At 48.5% G+C, this 21647-nt stretch overlaps 2 protein-coding genes across 6 annotated transcripts in view; one reads left to right on the top strand and one right to left on the bottom strand.

The window, feature by feature from the left end:
* Positions 1–935, top strand: part of CRTAC1 (cartilage acidic protein 1) — a 148019-nt gene extending 147084 nt beyond the window's left edge. Inside the window, exon 15 of the mRNA XM_059900413.1 lies at positions 308–935. Within this exon, the coding sequence (XP_059756396.1) occupies positions 308–438 (131 nt within the window). The 3' untranslated portion in view covers positions 439–935. The remainder of the gene's footprint in view (positions 1–307) is intronic.
* A 575-nt stretch (positions 936–1510) lies between these two features.
* Positions 1511–21647, bottom strand: part of ZFYVE27 (zinc finger FYVE-type containing 27) — a 124019-nt gene continuing 103882 nt past the window's right edge. For 4 of the 5 annotated variants that reach the window (XM_059900418.1, XM_059900415.1, XM_059900416.1 and 1 more), the window contains 2 exons: positions 5625–5750; positions 1511–1608 (listed from right to left, as the gene is read on the bottom strand). In XM_059900418.1, the coding sequence (XP_059756401.1) occupies positions 1568–1608; positions 5625–5750 (167 nt within the window). In that variant the 3' untranslated portion in view covers positions 1511–1567. Of the gene's footprint in view, positions 1609–1739; positions 1848–5624; positions 5751–21647 lie in introns of those variants that run through there. The other variant, XM_059900417.1, reaches the window with a different exon arrangement.

Below are 21647 nucleotides of genomic sequence, written 5' to 3' on the forward strand. Positions count from 1 at the left end.
AGCTGCAGAAGAGAGGGGCTGTCCAAATTGTGTTGTCCCCACCCCAGCCTCCCCCTGGAAAACCTGCCTCTGTGTGACCCAGACCAGCCCCGTTGGGTAAGAGCCAGGTCAGGAAGTGGACCGTCCTGCCAGGGGGCAAGGGGCAGGGGACGCCATTGATGGCCCTCAGGCAACACTGGGCAGGTCACCCTCCCTCCTGCCCTGGGCAGCAGGGTGGGCCCAGAGAACGACTCAGAAGCGGGTGCTCTGGTAGCGGAGCCGCCACAGGTCTGCAGGGCCCTCAGTCCAGTCGTACACCTCCCTGCAGGGACTCTCGGCCAGTCACCGGCCACCCGCCCCGCCGCTGCTGCTGCCGCTGCCACTGCTACTGCCGCTGCTGGAGCTGCCACTGCTGCACTGGTCCTCGTAGATGGAGATCTCGATCTGGGGCGGCGTTAAGGAGGGATGCAAGCGGACAGGAACTGGCTGATGGGGAAGCGGGAGGCAGAGCTGGTGCTGCTTCCCAGACAGTAAGGACTCAGAGGCCCGGGGAGCCAGACCCAAGCCCCTGCTCGCACCTGCGCTCACTCAGCTCAGATGCTCCTGCGCACAGCCAAGACCAGGAGCTTACATTCTAGTGGGTCTAACCACTGTACCCCAGGATGGGGATGTGCCCAAGAGCGGGTGTTACTGCACAGGAAGTGTGAGGACTTGGGTGTCCTGAGTTCAAATCTCAGCTCACCCATCTCATCTGTGAAATGGGGATAATAATAGAATCTTGGGGTTACTGCAAGGATTAAATGAAATAAAGCGTGTAATGCACAATGCCTGGCACATAGTAAAGTCGCAAAGACGAGAAGCGCCTCTCCCTGGGCTTTGTAAGCATGAGGTTCTGGGATTTGAGTTTTCTTCACTCTTTTCCTGTCAGTTTTCCAGTAAAAGTTATTTTTAAACAATTCTACCCTCTGCTGCTGACTGGGGGGCAGGATGTATGTACACCTTGACCAGGTGGAGTGAGCAGACCTATAACCCTCTCGAACGCCAGCCTCTCACCGAGACCTCACTTTTCTCATCTGCAAAAGGGCAACAACAGGACCTGCTCATTGAACGGGCTTCAATGAGGGTTACATGCGAGAGCATTGAAGAGTGGGCCTGAGCTCAGATCCTGGCTCTGGCGGTCACCAGTTGGGCGGCCCTGAGCCAGGGTCAGCTACAAAGGCAATAAGAAGAGTTACCCACTTTATAGGGGTCTTAAGAGAAGTACATGGATTCGTATTTTCAAAGCACTTACTATGATATCTGGCATGTATTAAGCACTGATTAAATGCAGCTCAATAAAACCAAAGCCTAAAATGCACAGACAGAACTAACTTGAGGTGGAGGCAGGGGCCGATGACCAGGGGTGTGGGGAACCCTAGGAAATCCCTGAACAGAGGCCCAGAAGGTGGTCCCATTTCCCAGCAGCCTCACCAGGGGCCCACTGGCCGGCAGCTCTGTGCCCTCGCACGGAACAGCTGGAAAGGATATAACCCTCATCCCACGCTCCACGGGGTCTGTGAGCAGGAGGCCTCGGGGGGCAAAGACCTTCTCATTTTGCTCCTGGATGTATCGGGAGATCTTCTTGAGGACCTGCAAGGAGAGGGACCGGTTGAGGATGAGGGTGGAGCACAGGAGCCCTGGGGGAGGGGATGCGGGGCCGTGGGGGAAGGAGCCACCTTCTCATAGTGGGTCTCCATGCAGAGGAAGATGAAGTAGGCCGTGGCACAGGCCAGGCAGCCCTCGAGGTAGGAGCTGCCCCCAATCTTCTCCGCCTCTGCGTAGAAGCTGTTGAGGGTCTTCACAGTCTCCTCAAAGAGCTGCCGCTCGATCTGGAGGGAGAGAGGGACAGGGAGCCAGGCCCAGGTCAGCCTCCCTGGAGGTGGCAGTGGTGGGACCGCACCAGCGTTGGGGTTGGCAGCACACAGGCAAGACCGGCGAGGCTGCAGGTGCGCATGGAGCGCCACAAAGGGAGTCAGGAGACCTGGAGTCCAGTCCAGACTTGGCCATCAGCTAGCTGTGTGACCTTGGACTGATGACTTAACTACTCTCGCCTCAGTTTCCACATCTGTAAAATGGGAGTAAGAATGACTACTTGACCTCCCTTGGAAACAGAAAACTCCCATGAAATCCAAGATGTGAACATTTTCTGCAGCGGATCAGGCAGGAATTCCAGTGACTTTGCCACCGACACACACACACATACACACACACACACACACACATACACACACACACACATACACCATTGTGATGGCCGTGAGAGGGCTCAGGACCTGATTAGTAGGGCCTCTCCACGTTTAGAGAGCATGAGGCTGATTGGGTAAGACCTCAGGAGTGTCTTTCCAGGAGGAGGCACTTCTTCCCAGTTAAGAGGTCACCCAGGGGACTTCCCTGGTGGTGCAGTGGTTGAGAATCCGCTTGCCAATGCAGGGGACATGGGTTCGAGCCCTGGTCCGGGAAGATCCCACATGCCGCGGAGCAACTGAGCCCGTGCGCCACAACTACTGAGCCTGCACTCTAGAACCCGCGAGCCACAACTACTGAGCCCGTGTGCCAGAACTACTGAAGCCCTCGCGCCCAGAGCCCGTGCTTTGCAACAAGAGAAGCCACCACAATGAGAAGCCCGGGCACCGCAACCAAGAGTAGCCCCCGCTCGCTGCAACTAGAGAAAGCCCACACGCATCAACGAAGACCCAACGCAGCCAAAAATTAATTAATTAATTAATTAAAAAAGAAAAAGACAGGTCACCCAGAACAGGACAGCCCCATGCATTTGGACAACTGAGAAGCTATCCTGCCTGCATCCATAACCATAATAGCTAATATTTATTAGGCACGTTCTATGCGCCAGGCACTTTTTATATATTCTTTCGTTTAACCCTCATAACAATCCTATCAGAGAAGTACGACTCCCACCCCCATTTTACAGGAGAAGCCTGATGGAAGCTCTGCTCTATGGTCCAGACCACCATCATCTCTGACCTCTTTAAGTGGTCTCCCTGCCGCCAGCCCTGCCAAGGGAGACTGTTAAAGTCAGATCATGTCATAACTCTGGTCAAGAGCTTCCCAAGTCTCCCCATCTCTCTCCAAGTAAAACCCAAGGAGTCTTTACATGCCTGTGAGGCCCTCCAGGGCCCGGCCCTGCAACTCCTCTGAGCCCATCTCCTGTTCTCTTCACTCCAGCCACACCGACTGCCCACTGCTTCCTGAAAATGCCACAGGTCCTTTGGGCCTGTGTCCTCAGCTGCAGTACTTTTCCCCAGACACCCCCTGCCCTGGTTCTTCCCTTACTTCCCCTTAGGTCTCGCCTTATCTGACAGCACCCCACATCCTCTGCCCAGCTCCCCCTTTGTACTTGACCTCCTCTCTTATATTTCCAGTATTTGTTACCACCTACATATTTTCTTGTTGCTTTTTAAATTTTTTTGTATCCTCTAATAGAAAATAAGCTCCATGTGTTCACTCCTACATCTCCAGTGCCCAATACACTGTAGGTGCCTAATAAATACTTGCTGAATGCTGCGTGAACTGAGCCAAGTTTACACAGCTCTGACCCGAGTCTGTGCTCTTCACCATGCAGCCCTCCACTGGAGCCTGGAGTGGAAGGTCATGCTCCAAACTCAGTAGGTATCAGAGTGTCTCTCATCCCATTATTTACATTCTTTAAGCACCCCCTTCCCCACTCACCCCCACAGGACCAGAACTGCCCATCACATAAGGTTAGGGACCTCCCATTCCTGTCTAGGACAAAAGCTCTCCCCCCAAATAGTCAGAAGCTTTGGGGTTCCCAGCCACTACTTCTATAAAGATCTGGAGTGAACATATAGAGAAAATTATGTCCATCCTGATAGTCAGAAGCTTTGGGGTTCCCAGCCACTACTTCTATAAAGATCTGGAGTGAACATATAGAGAAAATTATGTCCATCCTGTCTGGGACCCAAGCCCTGCTGCTGTATCTCAGGGATCACCCCCGCCCCAAAGGAGAGGCATGCTAAGACGAGGAGATCTACACGGCTCCCCAAAAGCTGTTTAGGGGTCAGATCAGCAAAGGCCACCCCTGCCCCACCCTCCCAAACTCATTCAAATCTGCCTGGGCTGCTGAATGAAAGGTCATGGTCCTTCTTCTGCCCTCCCCCAACCCCAGGCCAGTTCTAAGGAGGCCTGGGATGAGGGCTATATACACCCAGGACCAGGAGCAAAACTCAGCAGAAGGAGCTGATGCCTTGCAGGGGGTCACTGGCCCATGAAACAACCAAGTAGCTGAGCTGGAGCGGGAGGCTGTGGGCAGAGCCCTTGGCTGACGGCCTCTGATGCCACCAGCAGACCCTGTGAGGGAGCATCAGGCTCTCCCCTCTGTCCGAGGTGGGGAGAAGGAGGGAAAAGCACCCTCCAGCCCTTCCTCCAGGTCTCTAAGCTTTCCCTGCCAAGACTCTGATCACCCAGGCACCCAGTTTTATCTATACCCACTAAGGAAACAGGAGTCCTGTGAAAAAGCAGAGAGTCGGACGCCAAGGCCCTTTCGGCCCTCAGTCAGTTTGGCACGTCACTTCCTCTTCCTGGCCCTGAGTTTCCTCTCTTAAATGAGAGGATGAACTAATGCAATGCTTCTCAAGCTTTTATGCACATATGAATAACTTCAGAATCTGGTTAAAATGCAAATTCTGAGTCAGTAGATCCAGGGTGGAGCCTGAGATTCTGTGTTTCCAGGGGACGTTGACGTTGCCTGTCCACAGACCACAGTTTTGGTTCAAGGGCGTAGGTGTTCTCAATTGTGGTACACACTAAAATCACCTGAGCAGCTTTTGAAACATAGGCATACTCAGGTCTCGCCTCCAGGAGATTCTGATTCAAATGGTCTGAGAAGCGAGAGGGCGGGTCCGAGCAGCAAAGACTACCACTGTCCTATTCTACCCAAGCTGACGCCCTGCAAGGTTTTTTCAAAAGCTCCCGGGTGATTCTAACGGGCAGCCCAGTATGAGAATCACTGTACTAGGAGACCAGAGATTCTCAAAGTGGGATCTGTGAATCACCCAGTTCCACATCACCCGGGGATTCCTCGTTAAAAATTAAGATCCTCAGCCCCAGACGCACAGGGGAACCACCCAGGGAAATTTAAAGCAATGCTGATTCCTGGGCCCCAGTCCCAGACACTCTGATTTAATTGATCTTGGGTGTGGTCTGGGCATTGGGAATTTTTTTAAGCTCCCCAGGAAATTCTAATGCACAGCTGGGGTTGAGAAGTGTTTCTAAAAAGAGATTCCTGAACCCAGTCCTGCAACTGAGTCAGCATCTCTGATGACACCTAGTATCATCCAATAAGCAAATTCCAATAAGAGCCAGGAATTTGCATTTGTTTGACAAGCTCTCTAGGTGATTCTCTGAAATTTGAGAGCCACTGAACTAGAAAATCTCTGAGGTGTTTCAGCTCTAACTTTCTAGGAGGTGACAGCAAGACAGTGTTAGGGACATTTTTTAGTTCTTCCACTTGAAGTGGCTGAGCAAATTGTTTCCTATACTATTTTTTTCCCGGAAAAATATACGTATTCTAATAAGCCCCTCAGTTCCATCATAGTCTATGATCCAACTTTAGGAAAAGACATCCTTACCCGGCTGTCCAGCTCTGGGGGGAATTTGGTCTGGAACTGACAGATGGTCCCATCGCTGTAGTCTCTCTGGATAAAGACCTTGGTGGCCAGCGAGGCACTTCGCCGGAGCTCCTGCAGATTGTGGACCTGGGGAGACGTTCAGGAGACACACACTCAAGGTGATCATCCTTCTAGGTTTGTCCAAGACTGAGGGGTTTATTGGGGTGTGGGCCTTTCATTGCTAAAATCAGGAAAGTTCCCAGCAAACCAGGACAACTTGTCCATCCCACAAATGTTCAAGGAAGGTTGCGGGAAGCAGGCTTGTTGAGTTTACTCCAGAAGATGCCTCTAGCTATCCCAAAAAGATCTAGAAAAAGCCTGAAGCAGGGCCAAAGCTGAGCCAAAGTGAGAGGTTCTGGAACCACCAACAGAGCCAGGAACAAATTTTAACGAGAGGAAAACACTTCCTGGTGGCTGGCCCAGATCCTCTCTCTCTCTCTCTCTCTCTCACACACACACACACACACACACACACACACACGCACACACACATGCATGGTGGGGTCTTTCACTCTTTCATTCATTCAGCAAGTATCAAATGTTCACAGCTTGTCAGGCTGTGGCTTGGGGACCCCAGCACTGGACAAGACTGATGCCTCGGACCCATCCCGCCTAGTAGAGCTGACAGGGTTGGGGGAGGGGAGCTTGTGGGGCAAAGGAAGATGTGATGCGCCCATGAACTCAGAGGGAGACTGGGGTTCAGGCCAGGTTATGGCTTAAGTCAGAGACACCACAGATTGTTTCCACGTCCAGCACTTCTCATCACAGGAAAGAAGGGGCCCACGGTCATCCAAATTTCCCAGAGAAAATTGTGGATAAAGTGGGCTGAAGCCAGAAAATGAAGAAATCTCCTGCCCTGGTAGGAAGGAGTGGGGTGACTTCTGTCCCTTGTCCACACCTGCAAACTTGACGTTGACACAGACTCTAGCATTTCAGAGAAGTGGGCTCAATTCCACAGAAGAACAGGGCCTCTTTCTTCCACTTCCAGCCTCCATCACCCACATTCGAGACAAGCTTCCCACTGGGTGAAATATTCCAGACATTGGAACCACGTGGAGCCCAAGCCCCAAAGGCAGAGTGAACACAGCCAGTTCATCCTGTGTAATTAAGGTGAATCCATTCAGTCACTCAGCTTTCATTTACTGAGTCCCTACTATTGCCAGGCTCTGGGGATGCTGAGCAAAAGACAGTCTGTGAGCCCCAGGGAGGAAGACAAGTAAATATACAATGAATCAGACTGTGATAAATGCTGCCCAGAAGTAGCATCTCCCCCAGAAACGCTTTCTCAGAAAAGGCTCCCTGAGGTCTGTGTGGAGTCATAAAGGAGCTACCAGCGGTGGGGGGTGGGCGGGGAGGGGGGGTGAGGGAGGGAAGAAAAGGCAACCCAGAGGGAGGAGATTGTGCAAAATAACGGAGACAGCAGAGAACAAGGTCTACTCTAATGACTGGAGGCAGATTTCAGCAAGACTGAAGTTGGTTTGCAGAGCAGATAAGAGCAGTAGATGATGAGAGTATAGAGAAGGCAAGGGTTAGATCACAAAGAGCTTGACAAGTTCCTACTAGAGCGGAGGGTTTAAGATAGAAGATACTTAAATTGCTTAAGAGCTGGGGGAAGAATAAGTAAAGAGAGAAAGGTTTTCAGTGTGGTAGTAGGATCAGATGATAGGTAGATCAAGGTCCTGGGATGGTGCTAACAAGACTTTCCTAAATCCAAGTGAATTTTGCTCTATGGAAGAGTGTGATCCTAAAGTATTGTGATTGGATGAAATAATGTATAAGTGCTCCTATAGTCCTTGATTCCCCTAATCAAGGTTTTAATTGAAGGAGTCCCCTTGACATTTAGTAGGATCCTATGATAGCTTTGAAAAATAAAAAATGCTTTGGTAATATAAAAATGTTATTCATCAGTGTGTCTGCTCTGTCTGATTAAGGTTTCATATGGTTGTATTTTCGAAGGAAAAGGAAGGGGCTGTGACCTTCCTCCGACCTTCTAAACCAACATACATGAGCCTGTCGATCTTGAGGATGGATTCCCCTAGCCCCAGAAGGATCATTCTGGTAGCTTCATGATTGGTGCATGGGAAATGGGCATGACTAGGGTAGGGGGCCAGGTGGAGGGATGACTATCTTTGTAGTATTCCAGGGGAAAATTAAAGTGGGTCTAACTTAAGAAAACTAATGGTGAGAATGGAAAGAAAAGGAAAGAACAGTGCTTCAGCCATTCTGAAATGGGCTCAGCTGCTTCCCCTCCAATATCCTCCTTTGTCTGTGACTGAATGCACACATACTGTGTGCTACCATGAAGGTATATGTCTCTAGTGACTGGCTAGCTGTTGACTACAGCCACTTCTTCCTCCTGGTCACACAGCTAGATTAATTCCCAGCCTCCCTTTCAGTTAGGTGTGGCCATATGACTGAATGGAATGCGAATGGAAGTGATGAATGTCATGTATAGGCTTGGCTCATAAAGACCACCACTCCTCTGTGATTTTTTTTCACCTCCCACAGAAACCAAGAGAGCCATGTGTTGAAGATAGTGGAACCACAAGCTGAAGAGAGCCTGGGTCCCTGAATCACTGCCTAGAGGAGAACCACCTGGAAATAAGCCTCTATTTTATTACACCATTAAGATTTTAGGGTGCTACCTTACATAGTACCGTCCCATTTCCTTTTGGCTTTTATCAATGTGTTCTCAAGTAGCCAGAGTGGGAGGGGTCAACACCCTTTCCAAACCCAACAATATCCTGAGCCTTAGAACACTGTCCTGGCTCTGGATGACTAGGGATCTTCTTCCCTCCCTGGAGAGTGTTTGTGGGGTCTTGAGGAGTTGCTAGAGGATGGTATCAGACACACTTTATATGCCAGAGCCCAAGTTTCCCAGATCTACTTAGAGCACACAGACTCTAAGACTTTAACTCATCTGTAGTTAGTGAAGAGTAGGATCTAAGGCAAGGCAGGGTCTCCTGCCTCTTACTTCTCACCTTCCTCAACCCTCCCCTCCCTCCCATCACCATCCCCTAGCTGCTGGCGGCTGAGTTAGGACAGGACCAAGAGGCACTGCATGAGGAAGAAAGAGAAAATCAGTGGTGAGATCTGCTGACACCAATTTTTGAACTGCGTGGCAGGGCAAAGGAGGCTGCCAGGAGAGTGGGTATCCCAGGTCTCACATTTAGGGTCTGTACACTTGACAGAGTCAAGTTGGCAGAGGTGGGAAGGAGCAAGCACCGGAGTGCAGATGAGCACTCCCAGGCAGGTCGGACCAAGACAAACAGGAGGCCCCATCTGGCCCACATCTCCATCCTCATTAAAAACCAACTAATTCCAGAGGACGCATCTGAGACTCAACTCAAGAATCAGAAGGTTCAGCTGATGAGCCAACACCATCCTCCCTGGCTGGGGTGTGGAGGAGGAGTGAGCATCATGAGTCACAGGCAGCCGAGTCGGGCCTCAGGATGGAAACCCAGGCGCAGGGCCTCCTTCTCAGGCTGCACCAGAGCCCCAGCCCAGCCCATTGTCTGCTGCTTGTTAATTTCATGCCTCAGAGATCAAACCTCCAGTGCCTTTCTTGGCTAATGCTACTTGGGTGCATTAAAAAATCTCTTAGGGGCCAAACTCCACCACTTGGACAAGCCCCTCCCAGCCAAGCATTTCCCAGTTGTCCTTGGCCATCTGGACTGGTTTCCGGGGCAGACCCTGCTCCCATGACACACATTCGCAGAGGTTTGTCACGCAGGAAATGGGCTCATTACAGTTTTCCAAATGAGGTCAGTGTATGGCTCAGGAGGCTTCATCCCTTCTCTGAGGTCCTCACACACACCCCTCCCCTAACGCTAACTCCTAAACAGAAATTAAGGAGTAGAAAATATCCAGTTTCCATGATTTCCATCCAGGGATCCAGGGATATCCAATCTTTCTCAATTCTCTCCCTCTCTCTCCTCTCCTCCTCTCAAAACACTTTCTGCTGGAGCTGAGGACCTCCCATTCAGAATCCTAAGAGGATGGCCACAGGAGCTTGGCATGAGGTTTGCCTTCTCCCAACAGGTTTTTCCTGGTAATCTTAACTCAGTCCTAACAATAAGAACAGCCTGGGGAAAATGACTCGCTCTGCAGCCCAGATAATGTGAACGCCCTGGGCCTTGGCAGAGCTAAGGCTTCCTCCCTCTGTGCTGCCATCAGAGTCCACCCAAGGCCAAACTGGGAAATGGGCAATATTTGTCCTCGGCCCCTCAACCCTGTGGGCATTCCTCCATCCCTCTGCCCTCAAGCTGAACCAGCCAGGCCCGTCAGGGTACCTGAGTCCCCATACTCCAGACCTTCCTGAACTCCTTTGCATCCGTCCCCCATCAGAGTCTATGTCAGGACCCCTAGTCCTCTACTCTCTACTGGGCAACACAGTTGGCTAATTGGATACACCTGGATGCAGCAAACAAAGCACTGGCCAGGGAGGCAGAAGACTCAAGTTCTAGTCCTGGCCCTGCCACTTTTTAGCCATATTTTCTTGGATAAGTCTCAGCACTCCAGTTGCATCATCTGTAAAATGGAATAATGATGCCTTCCTTGGCTCCTTCACAGGGATTAGGCAAGCTTCTGAGCCTCAGTTGTCTCATCTGTTAATTGGGGATAATGACACTATCCTTGCCTACTTCACAGGGTTGCTCTAAGGCTCAAAGATCACTCGTGTGAGAGTGCTTTGTATACAGGAAAATGCTATATTCGCAGAAGCATTATAGCAGAGCTAACAGCAGGCTAACAGCAGCCTCCTGGAAACACTGCCTCGACCTAGAGATGTAAGCCTGCTGGTTAGAATCTGTGAACCATAGCAGACCTGAGAGGGAGATTTGCTGGGACAAATGGGCCTCATCACAGATGTGGCCACCTTCTCTGCCCACACTGCCGGCCCAACTGTGCCCACGTGTCTGAAGTCTCCCCTTCCTGTCCAACACCAGCAGCCTCTCTGCTGCAGTCTGCCAGCCCTGTCTGGAACGTGACCAGCTCCTTGGCCATTTCTCCTTTGTTCTTCCTCCTCTTCTCAGTATCTCTGGCACTTTCTGAGCACTCTGCATTCCTCCACCCTAGAAACCAAGCTCCATGGGTCTGCGCAGGGCTTGTCCCCTCACAGGGTCCTGAGGGACGAGCTCTCCTAGCTAAACCTGTGCCTTGTCAGAAAGCCGAGTGATGCCAAGCAACTGCACCTCATTCTGTGGTGGCGACGACAGCAGAATAACAACAGTGACACTTGGTACTGATGTCACGCTGCTCAGCAGGAAGCCCGGAGGCACTGCATAGGATCATTCAAAAGCCTCCGCTGTCCCCCTGGCTTGTGTTCCAGCTGGGTTGGAAATGGGGAAACACCACAAAAAAAGTCAACATCAGAACTGGGGAAATCTGGTGTCCTGGGTTCCACTCCAAAATTCAAAGAAGAAACTTTCAGCTCTGCTGCTGACACGCTGTGTGAGTGTTAAATAGGTCCTCCCCTTCATGTATTAGCTTTACCACTTATGAAGTGGGAATATAAAGAGCTCCATTTCCCTTGTGAAATGAGGGGGTAGAGGAGGTAATTCCTGATCTCTTAAGCACTGCACATAGATCCTGCCCTCAGTCAATAGGTCCTTGGTTCAGCTTTCAAGTCCCTTGAAGGTGACACACCTATAGGCACACCCTGAAGAAGGCAGCTCCTCCCATCAGACACAAGGGAAATGCGGTCTTCTGGTACAGGAAACTCAAAAGGGGTGAAGAAGCAAGAAAGGGTAATATGCAAAATTGAACTGATGCAGGCAGCTCATTAAAACCAACCATTTGGGGTTTTGACCTGAGGATTCTTTGTCCCCTCCTGTCCCCCTGCCCCCGCGGAGGAAATGCGGATGTGAAGGTAGGTCTGTCATCCCTTAGCCAGGCTTTTGGGCTCAGAAGCTGGATGGCTGCACCACATAGCAACAGCAGCCAGCCGCCTTCTCTCCCCTAAAACTGGCTCAGGCTCGTCTCCAGCCCTCTAGGGAAGTGGTTTCAGGACTTGCAGTCCATGGGAAGGGGAAACCCCAACTGAGGCCCCGGGAGCAACCCTGGCACTAGTGCCAACAAGTGGTGCGGACAGCTTCGGGACTCCGAGGGGGAAGATTGACACGCCAGGGGTGAAATGAGCTCCAGTGAGGAGCCCCTCTCTTCCCCCCTGCCACTTCGCCCCTCCCCCACGCCTTCCCTCCGGACCCCATCCGGGAAACCACCCCATCCCATCCTACCCCACCCTCTGTCTTCCTTCCCCGCCCCTAGCGGGGATCTGTTCCCACAGCAGCCGGGCACTGCCTGCGGGCCGGTGCTCGCTCCCTACCTCAGTGGCCATGTTCCGGGGGCGCTGACAGCGCCGAGCAGCTGCGGGGCCCGTCGAGGCGGGGTGTCCGCCGTGCTGACTCGGGGAGCAGGTGGGCTGGCGGCAACGAGGCGGGGCCCGGGGCGCTGTCCGCGGTGCTGATGCGGACGCCGCAGACCCGTGCGCCCGTGGGCTGCTGGGCGGGCGGGCGCCTAGGTCCTGGAGACGGTCACTGTGCTCTCCGCGGTGCTGATAAGGGCGCCGGGCCGGAGAGGCGAAGCCTCACCCGAGGCTCTTCCGGGCCCGATCGCTGGTTGCCGCTGCTCTTGCACGCAACGGCCCGGTTTATCTTTAACAGGGGCGGCGGGCGTGGGGGCGGCGGGGGGTGGGGGGGGGAGGAGGGGCCAGGCGCCTCGGCAGATCGGGTGGGGAAAGCGGCGGCCCCGGACTCCGGCGCCCGCCCGCCGGAGAGGAGCCCCGCCCGCGGCCAGAAGCTCCGCTCCTGCCCGGCCCGGAGGCCCCGCCTCTCCTGCCTGCCCCTCCCCCTAGTAAGAGAGCCAGGACCTCGGCGCTCGCTACCGAGGCCTCCAGGGACTTGCAGACTCGGAGGAGAGAGAGGCAGGACCGTTCTGGGGAAAGACAGTCCAGCCTGCCAAGGCTGAGGGTCCTCGACTCGTTCGCAGGCCCCCAGGTGCGGGCTCTTTACCTTTCCAACACCCTTCTTCCAAACCCCTCCCCCATCGTGGCCCAGGCTGCCTCGTCTGTGTTTGTTTTCTTCTTTCTCTTCCGTTTCTTCTCTGTGGCCCCCTCTCGAGGCTTGCATGGACGTTCCCTCCTCTCCCCCTCTCCTTTTCACTGCCTTGAACCCTATTAGCTAGAGGAGGCTGCTGCAGACCGCAGAGAATCATCTCCTTTCTTTAAATATGTACCCTTGTTTCATCCCCAGAGATACCCTGGGGTCCCTTCTTTCAGGGAGCTCCAGAACTGAAGCCAGCCTCTCCTTGCTGCTTTTCCTGGCCCTGCCCCCAACCCTTACTCTTCCCTCTCTCCTCTGAAATCCCAGAGTTGACATACACACCACCATCACCAATCAAAAACCACAAGCAGATGGTGCCAAGTGGGTATGCCCACTCTCTAAGGATGGCAGGTCTGGCTCTGGTGCCTCTTTCACATTTTCGACATCACACCTTTCTACCAGATGACCTATCTATTTGCTTAATAAACAAAAAGGAACTACCAACACAGGTGCCCTTTCACACACCCATACACCCCTTGGTCTCTGAGGGGAAGCTGGGTATATGTTCCTCCACAGCTCACAGCTGCCTAAGGGTCAACAGGGGCAACCCACACACAGGGAGCCACGGGCAGCCAGCAGACCTGGGTCCTGCCTCAGGCAGCATGACCTTAGGTAAATACTTCACACCTGACCTTCTTTCTGTAAAATGAGTGTTGGACTTCACTAGACTATTTCTAGGGATCTTTCTTTTTCCTCAACCTTTTATTTTGAAAATTTCAAACATACAGAAACATTGAAAGAATAGTACAATAAACTATACTATCCACCTAGCTTCAACAGTTGTTAACATTTTGTCACATTTGCTTGATAGATAGATAGACACAGAAACATAGAGATATATTTGGCTAGATTATTAGAAAGTAAGTGACAGACATTGTGAGGGTTTATTCTTAAGTACTTCACCATGTATCTCCTAAGAATAAGGGCATTCTCCTACCTAATCACAATATTATTATCACATTTTTTTCATTATTGCAAACACAAGATTTACTGGAAATTATCAGTGTTACTGAAGATAGCCACAAAGATGATACTCATACTAGCCACAGCATGTTGAAAGATTTTTCTTTAGTGTTGCACATTTTCTCATATATATGGTCCACAGAAGCAGAAAAGTCCATATTTTATCTATAAACCTATAGATATGTATTTTCAAATTTTATCTATAGCTTTAAAGGGAGAGAAGTTTCTATTTTGATGCCACCATTTCGTTTCACATGATCAAAACTGTTGACAGGAAAGCTCCCACTATCATACTTATTATCTTCGTCCTGGCTTACCTACAGTCTTCCAAGTTTTCTCACTCAGAGACACCAACTTGCTGGTCTTATGGAAATATTGTTTTCCAGCACAAAATACAGCCACCCTGGTCTCTGATAGGCTTGATATGGTCATTATTTCTCCAACCTGCTCTTGGGGGAATCTCCACAGAGCTGGCTTTTATAAGATTCTTCAGATTTCTTATAAGCAGTATTTACATTCATGTAGAGTGGTATTCCTCAGGTTTTCCTTCCACGTGACTTTTGCTCAATGCTCTTCATTTTCTTGATATCGATGTATTTGGTCATACCAAATTTTTCACAGCTTCCCTCAAGTGTCTTTTTCACTATCATCATCATGGGATACCAAATCCAGCATTCATTTTGCAACCTTCAAATATTTTTCCTCAGGGTGGAAATTTCTCATGCTTGATCACAACCCAAGGATAATTTGGTCCATCTTTTAGGGTTTCATAGCCAGAGTTACACACAATGCAGAGTACAGAGCCAGGAATGTATGTTCCCTTTTCCTCCAAGCCAATGACCCACATACATCTTAGCAAAACCTATTATCACACTTTTAAAGATTCCATATCATCTAATATTCTAGGATAGCTTATTGCCCCTAAAACACATTAATAGCAATGACCCCTCAGAACTTCCCCCAGAACATCTCATTTTTAATAGTTAACATTTATTGAGCACTTGTGTGCCAGACCATATCCTACATGCTCTACATGTATTATCTTATATAATCCTCACAATTACTCTTTGAACTAAATGCTATTATTATCATTTTATTATTCCCACTTTACAAATGAGGAAACTGAGTGAGTTACCTAAGGTCGTGTGGCCTGTAAGGAACAGAGGCAGGATTCAAGCACAGCCAGTCAAGCTCCAGAGCGTGTGTGGTTGATCCTCCCAGCTGAACCGCCTCCCTCCAGCACACTGTAGACTATAAATTGGCAGAATATACCCACATCTCCAACTGCCTATTTCACAGATGAACACACTGAGTCCCCAAGGATAATGACATGCCAAAGAAGTTAAAGGCAGATTTTCATTTCACCTTATAGTCCAGCAAATGATTTGGCATCAAGGAGCAACCTGAAAATATCTGTGAATCCCATGGTGGTCTCTGGTAATAAATAAATGCACATCTGATGATCTCCATGTACACCTCTCCCAGTTCCTCACACGTGGTTTTGATCATATGAATTAGACAACTATCTGGAAACCACTCTCTTCACTTGAAGACAAGACATCTGGATGAGTGCATTCAACCAATCCATTCATTCAATGTATACTTGTTGAACACCTACTATGTATCAGACACTTTTCTAGGAGCTTGGGATACAGCGACGACTAAATGCACAAAGACTTTGTTCTTATTGAATGTATATCAGTGGGGTAACAATCAATAACAGATTAGCAAATAGTATAAAATATGTCAAGTTGTAATCATCACTAAGAAGTAAAGTAAAGCATGGTAATGAGAGAGAGAGACGGGGGGAGGGGGTATTTCAGAAAAAATAGTCAGGGCAAGTTTTTTTGTTAAGGTGAAATTTGGGCAGAGGCCTGAAGGAAGTGAGAGAATTTAACATGCAGGTATGTGAGGGAAGAGTGACAAAGCTTAGAGGACAGAGTACAAGGGCTCCGAGAAAGGAGTGGGCTTGGCGTGTTCAAAGAATAGCAGGGAGACCAGTGTAGCTAGACTGGAGTGGGCCAGGGGAAGAGAGATGGGAGCTGAAATCAGAGAGGTAGCAGGAGCCAGGTTTTATATGACTTGTAGGCCCTCATAAGGATTTTGGATTCCACTCAGAAAGTGAGATGGCAAGCCTTAGAAGATTTAGAGTAGAGGCGTGGTATTATCTAATTGTAGTTTTTAGAAGATTACTCTGGATGCTAGGGTTGGCAGGGAGGCAAGGATAGAAGCAGTGAGGCCAATTAGGAGGCTGTTAGAGTAGTCCAGGCGAGATACGGTGGTGGCTTAGATTAGGGTAGGAGCAGTGGGGTGAGAAGTGGCCAGACTCTAGATACAACTTGGAGGTAACGCTGAAAGGACCTATAGATAGATTGAGGTTGCAGTATGAAAGAGAGTTAAAGATGATTCCGAGTTTTGAAGTCTCAGCCACTGGAAGAAAGGAGTTGCTATTTACTGAGGGAGGAAGACTAAGGGCTGAGTAGGAATGGGGAATACAGAGTTTGGATGTGCTTAGTTGATTTAGGATGGAAGTTTGATATGCACGTTATACACCTTAGTAGAGTAGGAAGTTGGGGTTCAGGGGAGAGGTAGAGGGCTGGAAATATAACTTCAGGAGTCATCAGTATGTGAATGGTATTTAAAACCATGGGTCTAGATGAAATTATCTAGGAAGTGAGTATAGCTAGAAAAAAATGTTTAAGAACTGATCCTGATGTAAACTGATACAGCCACTACAGAGAACAGTATGGAGGTTCCTTAAAAAACTAAAAATAGTATTACCACATGACCCAGCAATCCCACTACTGGGCATATATATACCCTGAGAAAACCATAATTCAAAAAGAGACATGTACCACAATGTTCATTGCAGCACTATTTACAATAGCTGGGACATGGAAGCAACTTAAATGTCCATCAACAGATGAATGAATAAAGAAGATGTGGCACATATATACAATGGAATATTACTCAGCCATAAAAAGGAATGAAACTGAGTTATTTGTAATGAGGTGGATGGACCTAGAGTCTGTCATACAGAGTGAAATAAGTCAGAAAGAGAAAAACAAATACCGTATGCTAACACATATATATGGAATCTTAAAAAATGGTACTGATGAACCTAGTGGCAGGGCAGGAATAAAGACGCAGACGTAGAGAACGGACTTGAGGACACAGAGCTGGAAGGGGAAGCTGGGACGAAGTGAGAGAGTAGCAATGACATATATACACTACCAAATGTAAAATGGATGGCTAGTGGGAAGCTGCTTCATAACTCAGGGAGATCAGCTCGATGCTTTGTGATGATCTAGAGGGGTGGGATAGGGAGGGTGGGAGGGAGGTGCAAGAGGGAGGGGATATGGGGATGTATGGCTACATAGATTCACTTTGTTATACAGCAGAAACTAACACAATTTTGTAAAGCAATTATACTCCAATAAAGATATTTTTAAAATAAAATAAAATAAAGAGCCTATCCTGGGTACTTCGTTACTTACAGGTTGGGAAGACAGAAGGATTCTGAGAAGAGTGGCCAATGAAGTAGGAGGAGACCCAAGAGAGAGTGATGTCCTGGAGCCGAGCAAAAACCTGGTAACAGAGCCTTACCATCCGCGTGGAGTGCTGCTTACATGTAGAATAACATGAGGACTGAGAAATGACCACTGGACTTGGCAGCAAGGTCACTGGTGACCTTGATAAGAGCTGTTTTAGTGGAGTATGGGGATGAAATTCTGATTAAAGTGGGTTTGAGAGTCACAATGGAGGAGAGGAAGTAGAGATACTGGGAGCGTAGACAACTATTTAGAGACATTTTGCTGTAAAGGAGAGCGAAAAGTAGCATGGTGGCTTGAGGGAGAAGAAGAAGCCGAGGAGGTTCTTCGAAGACGGGAGACATTAGAGCTTGCTGTTTGCTGATAGGAATAACCTACTAGAGAGGGAAACATTGATGGCTCAGAAAAGAGAGGGTTAATTGCAGAAGCAAGCTCTTAAGAGGTCAGCAGAGGATGGGCAAACATGGAAGGGGTGGCTCTGGAAAGGAGCACAGACAATTTTCCACCACAGATACAGTGGAAGAAGCAGAGTAAAGGCCACAGACACAAGTGGGTTAGGAGGTTTTGTAGTGTAAGCAAAGACCTGAGCTCTACACCTTATTCCTCTTCAACTAGCCATAGACTTTCATGCGTCATGACCTTTCTCAACAAGTACGTTCAACCATTATGTATGGAGAGTTTGCTATGTGCCAAGCATGGTGCTGGCACCTTCCCGTATAGCCCAAGGAGAGTTCTCCTTACCACTGAAATTACAGGACTAGGACTCTAGAGAGAACCTTGAGCTCATCCACGCAAAGATGAAGGATCCCTTCTAATATCCAGCTCCTCTGACTGGAAAAAGACATTAACAGCCCCAGCCTTTTATCACTACATTGCCTCCAGGGTTGTTATAACAGTCTTGACAGACCTCAAGTCTTGGAGGCATCAAAGGGGAGGCTATGGAGAGAGATCCACATTCGGAGAGAGGAGAACTTCATACTGTGCTAACTTGAGGCTGTGATGGGATACTACAGGATGGGATGTTCCCACACTCCAGTCATTTGGGCTTTAACTCTGGAGGCAGGAGAAGATGCTGAGATTTAATCAGACTGATCATTATTACCCAGCTGCCTTGGGACAAACCAGTTGTATGCAAGAGCCTAGCTCTTTGATGTTTTTGTCATAAATTAATGTTTGCCCACAAAATAACATCAAAGGAGATCCACTAACTAATTCAGTGTTATCATCCTCTAATCTTCGGCTGCATTGGAAAGTCTCCCCAGAAAGGACCACAGCCAGAAAAAGAAACCAACTGAGAGATTTGGAAATCACGATACCTGCAAAGAGATGAGAGGGAAACGAACTCCTACAGACTGCAGGGGAGACAGGGAAAGAGCTAGCAAATCTCAGGGAAATGAAGAAAAAGCAGGAGGGTGATAGAGATTCTCAGCACTTGGGTCTGGAAGGAAAACAATTGCATGAATGCTTGGGGGGAAAATTGTGGTCTGAAAAGTCTTAAATGGTGTCATCTCAGAGCACACTGTGGAGACTACGAGGAACTGTGCGGTAGGAAACCGTGTCCCTGGAGTCATATGACATGGGTTTCAACCTCTGGCTTCTGCTGTTCACTACCTGATCATCAGTAAGTCTCAATCTCTCTGAACCTCAGTTCTCTGATCTGTAAATTGGTGGCAACAAGTCTCCCTCCCCAGACAGGATCCCTCCAAGTGTAGCCTACTCTTCCAAATCTGGTCTTTCAAGAGGACAATGGGAAAAGATTTATTTAGATGCTTGCTAAAGATCCTCCCACAGCAAAGTTTCTTCCAGGCCAAGCCAGTTTTCCTAAAGCACAGAAAATAATAGCAAGCATGCTTTTATTTAATTCAGTGAGCAGACACTAAAAACCCACTGTATGCCAGACAGAAAGATGACCGTGGGATGTTTTAAACCCCTCAAGGACACCAAACTATAATCAAGTGATGGCCAGGCTCTGTGATAAGTGTTAAGGTGAAGACAGTTTCTTCGGAGTTGGGGTCCAGAAAAAGTTTTACAAGCTACATGACATTTGAGCTTGGACTTCAAGGATTAGTGTCATATCCCCGGACAGCAGATGAAGGAACACAGTGTGAAAAGGCAAGAAGGCATGAAAGTTTCCTGGAAACATAGCACCTCTGGAACTTCAAACTCAGGAAAGCAGCTGCCAGGCAGCAACAGGGATGATTGCAAAGGCCCTAGAAACATGAATGGAAGGGACCTGCCCTAAAAATAGTATCAGAGCAGGCAGACCATGACACATGTCTGTAGGTGGAGTCACTAGGAGGTGACTAAGCTCATGGGGGGTTGCCTCCCTTTTTTCGTTCATAGCCTCTCTCCATCTCTCTCTCTCTCCCTCTCTCTCTCTTCCTTTCTCTTTTACAGGACGTGGAGTGGGAGGCAAGTTTCTATAAGAATTCACAGCTACCCCAGGAGAAACCGCCGCAGATACTGGGACTATTAGCTAAAGCGCATCCCTCTCATTATGATAGCCACCGTGCTGGAGGCCCGGCAGAATTCCCAAAGAACCCCTGCTCTGAGAGTGGCTCCAGAGGTCCTCTGCAGGAGCAGTTATCGACTGCAAGGCCTCACCTCCATACCAAGCAAACTGGCAACGAACTCACCAGTCACTTCAAACCATAGCCAACTGGGGTGAGACTGCAAGGCTTCTAAGTGATGGAAATTCTTTGAGGAAGTACATAGGCATAAGCATAAGGGTAATAGATGCTTATAAAGGATCGTTAATTATGAGAGCCGAAAGGGATCATGGAGCTCAAACCAATTTCAGCTGCAGAAACTTTTGTTCAAACAAAACCTTGCATGAAAGTCAGGTATAAAAAAAATCAAAGAAAGTGGATTTGCATGAAAGGGGGCAGAACTTACCTACTCTCCCACCCCCTCACGCCCTATAGAAGCCCCCAAGACACCCCTCTGTGGACTTCCCAGGGCTCAGTAGGATGCGGTTTTTTTTATTATTTGTGAAAGTAACACATGACTATAATTTTAAAAATCCAAACATACTGAAAGGCTTATAATAAAAGGCAAGAGTCCCCTGCCTACTCTATCTTACACCTTCCTACCTCTAGTCATTTCTTCGGAAGAAATGACTTTTCACTCTTTTAGATATTTCTGCTTTGAATTCTGATTTTTCAGAAGTTTACTTTGCTAAATGATATGCCTGCAGTTCTCTTTCTTGATTTATTAACTTTAGAAACCTTGTCCTGTTTTCTGCAGTGACAAAAGAGAACTTAGTTCACCCTGCTACCCTCACACACCAATATAATTACAGCACTATTTGAACTTAATTTTTATTTTTATCAAAGTAATACATGCAATTAGTTTAAAATTCCAACCAGGGACAAGGGTTTATAGCGAAAAACAGAAGCCCTGTCCTGCAGCCACCATGGAAAGCTGTATGGAGGTTCCACAAAAGACTAAAAATAGAACTACCATATAATCCAGCAATTCCACTCCAGGGTATATATCTGAAGAAAACAAAGCACTAATTTGAAAAGATACATGCACCCCAATGTTCATAGCAGCATTATTTACAAGAGCCAAGATATGGAAGCAACCTAAGTGCCCATCAACAGGTGAATGGATAAAGAAGATGTGGCATACATATACAATGGAATACTGCTCAGCCATAAAAAAGAATGAAATATTGCCGTGGCTGGACCCAGGGAGTATTATGATTAGTGAAATAAGTCAGACAGAGAAAGACAAATACCATATGTTATCACCTATACTAGAAACTAAAAACTAAAACAAATGAATGAATATAACAAAACAGAAATCAGGGACTTCCCTGGTGGTGCAGTGGTTAAGAATCCACCTGCCAATACAGGGGACCCGGGTTCAAGCCCTGGTCCGGGAAGATCCCACATGCCGCAGAGCAAATAAGCCCGAGCGCCACAACTACTGAGCCTGCGCTCTAGACTCTGCAGGCCACAACTACTGAAGCCCTCACGCCTAGAGCCCATGCTCTGCAACAAGAGAAGCCACTGCCATGAGAAGCCCACACACTGCAAGGAAGAGTAGCCCCCGCTCACCGCAACTAGAGAAAAGCCCGAGCTCAGCAACAAAGACCCAATGCAGCCAAAAATAAATAAATAAATAAATACATTTATTAAAAAAACAAACAGAAATCAACTCACAGATATAGAGAACAAACCAGTGGTTACCAATGGGGAGAGGAAAGGGGAGAGGGGCATAATAGGCATAGGGGATTAAGAGTTTTTTACACAAACTACTATGTATAAAATAAGAAAGCTACAGGATATATTGTACAGCACAAGAAATATAGCCAATATTTTATAAAAATTTTAAATGGAGTATAATCTAAAATTTTTTGAATC

The sequence above is a fragment of the Balaenoptera ricei genome, chromosome 16 (genome assembly GCF_028023285.1).
Source record: "Balaenoptera ricei isolate mBalRic1 chromosome 16, mBalRic1.hap2, whole genome shotgun sequence".
NCBI lineage: Eukaryota > Metazoa > Chordata > Mammalia > Artiodactyla > Balaenopteridae > Balaenoptera > Balaenoptera ricei.